General features: G+C 45.3%; 1 protein-coding gene across 1 annotated transcript in view; it reads left to right on the forward strand.

Annotated features, from left to right (window-relative positions):
• NHERF2 (NHERF family PDZ scaffold protein 2) overlaps positions 1 to 7261 on the forward strand; it is a 50124-nt gene extending 42863 nt beyond the window's left edge. Inside the window, exons 4-7 of the mRNA XM_072120008.1 lie at positions 2812 to 2968; positions 3193 to 3236; positions 4887 to 4952; positions 5222 to 7261. Coding sequence (XP_071976109.1) covers positions 2812 to 2968; positions 3193 to 3236; positions 4887 to 4952; positions 5222 to 5380 — 426 coding nt within the window. The 3' untranslated portion in view covers positions 5381 to 7261. The remainder of the gene's footprint in view (positions 1 to 2811; positions 2969 to 3192; positions 3237 to 4886; positions 4953 to 5221) is intronic.
• The last annotated feature ends 2417 nt before the right edge of the window (positions 7262 to 9678 follow it).

A 9678-nucleotide genomic window follows, 5' to 3' on the forward strand; every position in this document is an offset into this window, starting at 1 on the left:
TTGTCAGGTGCCACGTGGGTCCTTTGGTGCTTTATAAATTAATCAGGACCATATTACAATGAGGTAACCCAATAATACCCAATGCCGGTGGCCATATTTGTCCGTAGTTTCTTACAAATAATCATTATTAGAAAGTGCTGCCGGTGTGACGTTCAGGTACCTTATCCTAATTTGTACATATAAGCTATACCAAAACATATGCAGGCTGCACCGTGCCATGGGTCACCCGATCCACCTTCTTGATGCCCGAGTCTGTTGACCCTTCTGTGCCCTCTGCCCGCTAGATCTGTCATCTCCTCCCATTGTGCGGCCAGCAAGCTGTGCCCCGCAATTCATAAGGGTCCTCCTGTATAATTGATGTGGGGTACGCAGCCATGCGAGTGCTAGACGCTACTGTGCCAGCTGGGGGAGGGTCTTTTTTCTTCTTGTTTTTTACCAGCTGGGAGATTTGGGAACCTGATCCGTCCCCAGCACCTCACAGACATTATGTACTAGAGCCTTCCATGCATATTTCATGTTGCTTTGTAGGAGCGAGAGGATTCCCGGGGGAAGTGCGCTCAGTAGCGGCTCATTGAGGCTTATAATCTTGTACCTGGAGAGAGGTGCGCATACGGGGTCCCAGATCTTGCAGGGAACTTTGTATGACACAGGCGTGTGGCGCTATTAGACACCTGTTACTCAGCATCTTTATCTGTCATGGCGGATTACTGCTGGTCAGGTTACCGGATCAGCCCCAAGTGTCCCCATGCAGATTATGGATAGGTTGGGTATAATCCATTCTATACGTATGTTTACAATGCGGAGTGATGAGTCTGTTTCACTGCCGTAGTTTGGGGTGCCATTGCCTATTTTGGTGAGATATTGTAAGAATTTCCGAAATAAGCAACATGTAGACTATATAGGGCAGTAATGGCGAACCTTTTAGAGACTGAGTGTCCAAACTACAACCAAAAGTGACATATTTTTTCCAAAGTGCCAAATGCTCATTTAAAGTAACTTATTGCTCCCAGCTCTGTCACAGATTCGAACGTATAGGTGTCCTGAAGACACCAATACAGTACAAAGATGGAGCAATGGGGATTATTATTGTAGCTTCCCTCTAAGGTCCCTCTAATAGCATGAATCATAGGCCCTGAGAAGGGGCTTCAATGATAATCCAGCTCTGTCCACTCATCCTGTACTTCAAGTCACTTTAAAATAGTGCAGAACATGGCACGTTCTGGGCTCCCTGTGACTGCAGGAGGAGGAGTCCTGAATGGTGACCTTTGTGCTGGGTGATGGCCTGGGTGCCCACAGAGAGGGCTCAGAGTGCCACCTCTGGCACCCGTGCCATAGGTTCGCCACCATTGATGTAGGGGGTCCCTGAAAGCATAAAGTGGTCCTAATGTTTTTAAGGTAGTGGTCCCCATCTAGTGCAAAGTTCCAACTTCCAGCATCCAAAGTCAATACTAACGTCAACCAAATCTAACCCTCTCCTTCCAATACAGTTGTGTCAAACCCAAGGCATTGAGCTATTGTACATTTAGCCCTGGTCAAGTACCAGGCCAACTTCTACCCACACTGGGACCCCCAGGCCAATGCATCCTGTAGGTCTTCAGCTATTCCAATACTACAGCTCCCACCGTGTCCTGAAAGTTGCTACGAAACATACCCACATATGATCTGCAGAACTACAACCCCCAGCATGTACGGACAGTCAGAGGACCTGCTAACCTCTGCAGAAATGCAATGCGATGGTTTACGGCCTGTTCAGGTGTTGCTGAGAGTTATAGTTTTGGGGACATTTGGGTGGAACAGAGGGATTTGGAAGGAGGGTGCAAGGGCAGTTTTATTAATTGGAGACGGCAACAAACTGGGCCAAAAGGGGGTTCATAACACCAGCCAGATGTGAGCCCCTATGTCTCCCCCTCGACCCACCACAACACTGTATCTCCATGTCTAGGCTGCTGTTTGGTAAAATACAATAATACTACTACATACATACGATAGATATCAGATAGACTAACACAATCTGGGAGGTAGTAATCATGGGGTGTGAGGATATTTCTGTACCCGCTGTCACTCACCCCATTGATAACTACTGTGTATTCTGCTCCTTTAACTGAAGAGAGCCCCCTCCACAGTATTTTTCGTCAGTGCGCTCTTTAATTATCTCTTCCTTTACTGAACCCAAGCTAAAAGTTCACAGGTGTCAGATTCGGGGTCAGGCGCTGGCTCCTATTCTAGGAGTGTTGGTTATACCTGGTGGGGAAGTGGAGGAAGGAAGGGGGTCTGTGTGTGGTGGGATAATTAGTTGGGAACATTTAGGAATAGGAGGGGGGTGGATGAAGGATAAGAAGAAAGACAAGTGGAAGGAGTAGGTGGGGTGCGGGGTGGCTGTGAGAGAATGGGTGGTAAAATAAGGGGGTGAAGGTTTAGGGAGGGGGAGACGGAGGGGAACACAATGTGGCCCAGAACAGAGCAAATTCATTATTTCTACAAGGAGAAAGTAGGAAGCGGTTGCTAGGGAACGCGGGAGCCGAGGCCTCGGTGTTTGTTTTCATTGCCAGAGCGGAGGGCAGAGAGCAGGGATCTGAGAAAAGAGAAAGAAAGAAGGGTCCCTTTAACCCCTGCACTGCCGCAGCGCCGCTCCTCACCACACAATGCATTCTTTTATGGTTCCCACACTCATTGTCCCGCTCTGGTGTGTCTGCACATTACATGGGCCTAATGTTGTGACTACAAAGTTTCCCCTTATGTCTGGAATCCAAATTCCTTAAAATAAATTTCCCTCCATATCCTAAAATGATGATTATGCATCTGTCCCCGCAGGTGAACGGCCAGAACGTGGACGGCATGAAGCACTCTGAGGTGGTAGCGAACATAAAAGCCAAAGACAATGAGACAACGTTACTGGTCGTGGACCTCGAGACAGACGATTACTTCAAGAAGTTGGGAGTCACCCCGACTGAGGAACATATTAAAGGAGGTACATGCTGTCAGCCATATTGTCCCCAAAGCAACTCATCTAATCACAGGAAACAGACTGCAATATGTTTGGATGGTATGGTGACCAGACCTGTTCAACTTCCCCTTTAAGTTTCACCCCATATAGAAAGCAATGCAGGTTGATTTAGAAGGGAGCGGATTACCAGATAATTGTAAGATCTGTCTCTATTTTGTCTCTTCTTACATTGCACCCTTTCCTTTTAGGTGTAATCCCCCAGGCGCTGACTAATGGAGTGACCAAAACACAGGTCAGTATACATGGGTCCCAAAGCATAAGATGAAGAAAGGAGAGAGGACCTTTATTGGCAATTGGAAATCATTTTGAAAAAAAATGGAACCTTTATGGAATTGTTCCAAATTAGAAAAACATGGCTAAAATGCGCCATTCCCCACCCCTGTCCATGGGTTGTGGCTTTTAGTACAGCTCAGCTCCATTGAAGTGTAAAAGGCTGCGCCACAATCCCAAACACAACCCATGGCGCCGCTTCTTTTAGTTTAATCACAGGTAGGCAAGGGATGTTTTGCTGTGTGCACCAACATATGACACTATCTCTTGCCTTAGAGGCAATGAAACTCGTCAGACAGGACCAATAGTGGCGTCATATCTCGGATAAGACCGGCAGAACTCGAAATAGTTGAATTTTGCCTCTTACTTTCCTATTAAAGTCAGTGGCCCTGAGGTTCTTGCCCCGTCTTATCATTTGAACCTCAGGGACATTGACTTCAACGGAGAACTAAATCTTATACTAGCTCTAAATATTGCTTTATGTGGGTGAGATCTATTTACATTTTTTTAGATATTTGTTAAAGGGCTATTCTAGGATTTCTAGATTACTCACCAGTCTTAAGTTTAAGTGATTCATATTAGATAGGAAATGGGGGTTCCTGTACCCTATTAGCTGTTTCCAAGACCTTCCTGCTGCTTAATCCTATTTAAGAGTAGGAGCTGAGCTGTAATACCAGGCACAACCACTATACAGTTTATGGCGCTGTTTTAGGAAGTTTGTGAAGTAACTGCAGCACTTGTCCAAATGCTGATCTGAGGGGGATCCCAATAAATACTTGAATACAGTACCCTTCCCCATCACTACACACTGGCACCTTTAACTTTCTCATCATATTATGGTCTATATGAGGCGGGGCTGCGTTTCCTGTGCTGTAGGTTTTTCCTATTTGTTTGGGAAGCAATGAGTCTCTGCACTTGTAAAGAGGAACTTGCTATTTCGGTGCTTTCGCTCCCAAATATATTGAAAAGCGCCAAATGTCAGCCCCCTCCCTGCAGAATCCTGGGACGACTCCAGGCAGGAAATGTTCAGCCATTTGCCAAGTCGCTGGTTATTGAGAGTGCTTTTGGCGTATAAATCCAGGCAGGCAGTGCGCGTGCACTGTGCAGGCCGCCGTCTATGCACTGTAGGCCTGAAAATGATGGGAGTAATCCTTCTGTGCAATCTATGGGATTGTCTGCTGCTTCTGCTTTAAGGGATTTTATCAGGGAATTAGATACAGATTGCAGGTTCCCTTACACAAAGCTGATCACGAAAGGGGTCTGACTGCAGGCAGGGGGAGGGGGGATTATTTTTAGTTCAACATGGCCATTCAGATCCATAAACAACTACTGTAAAGTATCAATCCCATGATATCTCATCACCTGACTAGTAAGTAACTCACTGGGGTTCCATCATGGTTTCCATGTCAGAAGGGGCAGCTTTGGCACTGACCAGGATAGGTCATGTTGAAATCCAGCATGTCTGATTGTGCTTTCCCCCTGCTGTAGGTGGAGGAGTTACGAGACCTCCATATACAGTAGATGGGCAATATTCATGATAAAATCTGAGGATTCAGCCCCCTGTGTCTGAAATGTTTCTGCATATACGAAGATATTTCTATTTCTTTTACAGCTCAATGGAGGCTCCTCGACTTCATCATCTCACAGTGACCTGCAGAGTCCAGACAAAGACTCCCAGGTAATAAATGATCCCCAAATCCTCTCTATATAGGGGCAATACTACTAAGCTATTATAACATATAATCATATCAGAAGTTTTTTATTTATATTGAAGTACCCCAGACTGTATACCATACAATGCCCTTATTTCTACTTTTAAAGCCTCCATTTGATTTTTTTTTAGATTTTATCTACTTTGCTATCAATGCCATGATGCCTCAACTCAGCAGCACATGATTTTGTAACCCCTTAAGTTAAAATAATACCCATTCCGCCTTTGTGTTTCAGGCAGGTGACCTGATCCGAAAAGACCCCTTCGAAGAGAGCGGCCTACGTCTCAGCCCCACGGCAGCCGAAGCGAAGGAAAAGGCTCGTGCGAAGAGAGCCAACAAACGGGCCCCCCAGATGGACTGGAACAAGAAACACGAAATATTCAGCAACTTCTGATCTCGCCTCTCCAAAACACAGTCACTGGGGATGAGAGAGGTCGCAGGACTCACACCCCTTTCTCCCACTAAACACTGCGTATTAACCCGGAGGGGCGCAGATAAAAACCAACTAACGAGAGGTCGGCACAAAAAAAAAAAACAACCTGTAACCATTTCAGCTACGTGGCATTTCAAAGCATCCTGTGCCAGGCCACATCTTATACCCACACCAGCAGCGGAGGACCAATACGCCCATGGAGAACATGGCGCATTTCGTGAGGGCATTATCGTCACATGGGTCAGGGGTGTAGCGGGGGTTCGAGACTGGAACGTAGAGAAAAAAAAGCAATGACGACAAGGACTACAGTTCTTCATTGCTAAATCAGCGGGGCCCTGGTCCCCTCCTGTGTTTATAAGACTTATCCGGTCCTGTGGGATTAGGATGTAGGATTTCCTCTGTCAGGGACCGCTGAGACCTGTCATGTCAGCAGGCGGAGTGCTCTCCTGTAGGAGCAGAACCCTAAATCACAGCAGCAAATTTTCAGTAGACAGTACGATTGCACAACTTCTTCCTTAAAGGCTTCATTCGCATTCGCCCCCCTGGAAATGGAAAGTATAGAAATATTTGGGACAATGCTTCAACAACTCATCTTTAACTCTTCTCAATGCATCTTAGTGCACGGAAGGGATGGGGGGCAGAATTTGGGCTTCATGTGAAATAAGCAGAGTATTGCACGTCAGACTGTCCCTTGGGGTCACACATTCCTCGCTGCAGCCCAGAACCGCTGGCGCTCTCCTACCCAGCGATGTGCACATGGTTTGAGTTAAATGGAAAAAGAACACGGCTCCATATCAAGTCGCTCAGCAATCTGCCCCCAAGAGTTAGAAGAAGCCCCCCTCCTCCTTGTGCTTAGCTGTCAGGGACCTCTGCAATGGAAGTGCTGGATAACAGGAGGGTCCACACATATAAACAAGGCAATATGGAAGTGATAAGATTAATCACTGTATTGGTCTATTCTGTGTACAGTGTAGGTTAAAGGAAACTGTCAGCAGGTATGACCATGCACACCCAGTGTTAGTATTGTCTCTGGAGTGATGTGTAATCAGATCTTTGTGTATGTTGTTAGTAGCAGCAGGACTGTTTAAATATGGATTTATATTCCAGGATTGTATCTGGGGAGTGTATCCTCACAATGCTGTGCTCTAAGATTTCTGCATTGAACTACTCCACATGCTGCAAGGCGGGTGCTGCAGTATTCATACAGAATACAGGCGAAGGGCTGTAAAGCAGTTCAATGCAGAGAGCAAAGAGCGCAGCAGTGTGAGGACACACTTAGAGAAGCTAGAATTATGGAATACAAATCCAGCCCTGCTGCTACCAACAACATACAAAAGGTAAATGATGTAGCAGTTTCCTGATGGAAATTAACAGCATTCACTCAGAGCAGTGCAATGCACAGAGCTCAGGGTACAGCAGTGTGAGGAGACACATACAGTGTCATTTTGCTTGATCAGAACTGCTGACTGCTTCCCATAAATCTATGCAAAAAGTCTACAGATTGTTTATTGTGGACTGAGCAGGTTATTGTTGGCAGTGGCTCCACCTCTATAGGTCAACTTCAGGGTGCGTGATCAAAAAAATGCAGGAACGTATCCGCAATATCTGGCTTTTGTTGGGGGTGATCTACCAGGGTAAAAAATGCCCATTGAAATAAGGGTATAATTTAACCCTGCGGTTTGCTAATACCAGGATTAATAAGCTGGGGAGATCATGTTGTCCATTTCAAAGCTCTTATTACGAAATCTATAGACCTTAAGCTGACCCAGGAATGCTGTTTTAATCACGTCAGGGGGGGATTAGGTAGAATCTGGCCAAATATAATAACTTTTTTTTTTTTTTTACAATAACTTTTCTCTGTGAAAAACAACAACAAAAGTAAAAGTTTTCATTGTTACTGAGAATTCTAATGAAATGCTGCCCCCTAGTGGTCCCAATGAACACAAAGCAATAGGTTTTAAGGTCTAAACTGGGAGTTGGAGGAAGACGTGCGTTTTCCTATGATGATTCCTGATTTGACTCCACCGATTACTCCACTTACCATCGGGGACCCTGTAAATGATCCCTTATGGTCAGACGTAAGTACAGATGTAGCTGTAGGACCTGCATGGACCCTGTAAATGATCCCTTATGGTCAGACGTCAGTACAGATGTAGCTGTAGGACCTGCATGTGCGGACCACATGTTGCTGCAGATTTTGTTCCTCGGATGAGATCTCAGGGCAGCAGAGGTGCGGGTTTATTTATACAAGTATAAGGGGATAGAGACCCCACTGCGGTGGTGTCTTGGCTTCCATCTTCAACAGTCAGGCCAGCATTGATCAATGATACCAAGTTTAAGCTCTAAACCCCACTCAGTAGCTTAGCCTAGTCCCGTCTCTCCAGATTTGTGTTTAGGTTCAGTTCAGTCCAATTACACAGTATTTGGACTTAGTTTGGTTCCATCTCACAGTAAACAGGTTGGGTTTGGTCCCTTTACTAAACATGGTGGTCAAATTTGGTATCATTACCCAGATGTAGGTTAAGGTACCATTATTCAGCATTATTATAAGCTTGGTCTTATCAGTCTCATCTTGGCCTCATCAATTGACAAAGATTGAACCATTGTGCCTTATTTCAGCATTATCCTAGGGTTTGGGGGATTAGAACCTGGTCTTGCTGCACCAGGCCATTGGAGGTGGAGCTTGGTACCGCTCGCCCAGCCTTTGCAGGTCAGTCCCGCTCGCCTGGCTCATCCCTCGGTCCTGGGGGTTGAGCTTGATCCCATCGCTTGGCTTTAGGCTGCGGTCACACATTAAGTTTTGAACCCGGTTTTGGCCCATTTTTAAGCAGTCCGTTAAAAAAAGCATGTGTTTTTAGAAATCTCATCCGTTTTTGACCAGTTATAATTAAGATAATTCAGAAAACTGGACAAAAACTGATGCGTTTTTTTTAAACGGACTGCTTAAAAACGGGCCAAAAACTGGTTCAAAACGCCATGTGTGCCACTGGCCTTAGATCTTATCACATAGTATTCAGGTCAGCTGTGATCCAATTGCTTTAGCCCAAGTTGGATCTCATCCCTACATTTTTAAGTAGAATCTAGACTGAACCTGACGCTACAGTGACCACTAGACATTACATAGAAGGTTTTAGGAAGGTGACAGAACTAGACCATTATGTTGCTATGTGCGGGCGCTACGGAAAACAAGAAGTAGGGATTGGCGGCTGCACTACATGACTATCCCTCCCGGCACACAGGATCTCAATGAAGATGGTCTAGAACGTGGATGAAGCGTGGAGACAGCATGTTATACATATAGGGTGACATATGAAGGAAGTGGGCGGAGCTCACAATTATATTTTTAACATAAAAGAATGAATTTTTTCTAAATATGGACATAGAATTATTTTAAGTGTTTGAAAAACCTGACCACTACGGCTAAAATTTGCCCGGCTGATGCCACTGTATATTCCACTATGTCTTATCAGTATGGCAGGCACTGACAGGGGATATATGCCCCCCTATACGCTGCCCCCTGCTGGTAGAATCGGAGGTCTGCGGAATAGTTTTGTATGACGGACAGTTCTTTTTTTCCCCTTTTGATAGAAGAGATAGCCGGAGACCTCCGCAGCGCACACGGCCATTACGCTGCCTATAAGTAGCTCTGTTTGGAATCATATTTTTGTACCTGTAATTATGTAAGGCACATATCTGATAACATTTATCTACGACACCACATATTGTAAACTGCTATGTGCATAATAAAGGCTTTCCCAAGTATGTGTCAGCGTGTGATGTCATGATCATGGAGAAGACCCCATATGCACTACGGACACAGATACATACATGTTCAATAGAGATCTGGACGTCACTGCAGGGAGGGTACCAGGTCGTTACCTCTACCACGGATCCCCGTGTAGGTGGTGGCTTGCCTAGAGAGACCCCAGTGTAAGTAATGGGTCAGGCAAAGTCATGGATGAGCAATAGTTAGGAACCTTTAGTTCAGGCACCTTCCTTTGGGGGCAGGTGCCTTAGATAACCAAGGACAATAGTAAGGGATGTGTACGGTCCCTTTAAATATTCACATGCCTCTGAAAACGAAGAGCAGATGAACCAGAATGGTTACCCCCGTGGTTATGCCTTGAGGAGATGCGTGTCTATAATCTATATTATGGACTATGCCATAAATACCTGGCATACAAATAATTCAACATGTTTCAAAATTCTGCACGATAATAAACATAAGAGCAGTACACAACAGAAAAAAAATAAAAATC

Source organism: Engystomops pustulosus, chromosome 8, assembly GCF_040894005.1.
Source record: "Engystomops pustulosus chromosome 8, aEngPut4.maternal, whole genome shotgun sequence".
NCBI classification, from domain to species: domain Eukaryota; kingdom Metazoa; phylum Chordata; class Amphibia; order Anura; family Leptodactylidae; genus Engystomops; species Engystomops pustulosus.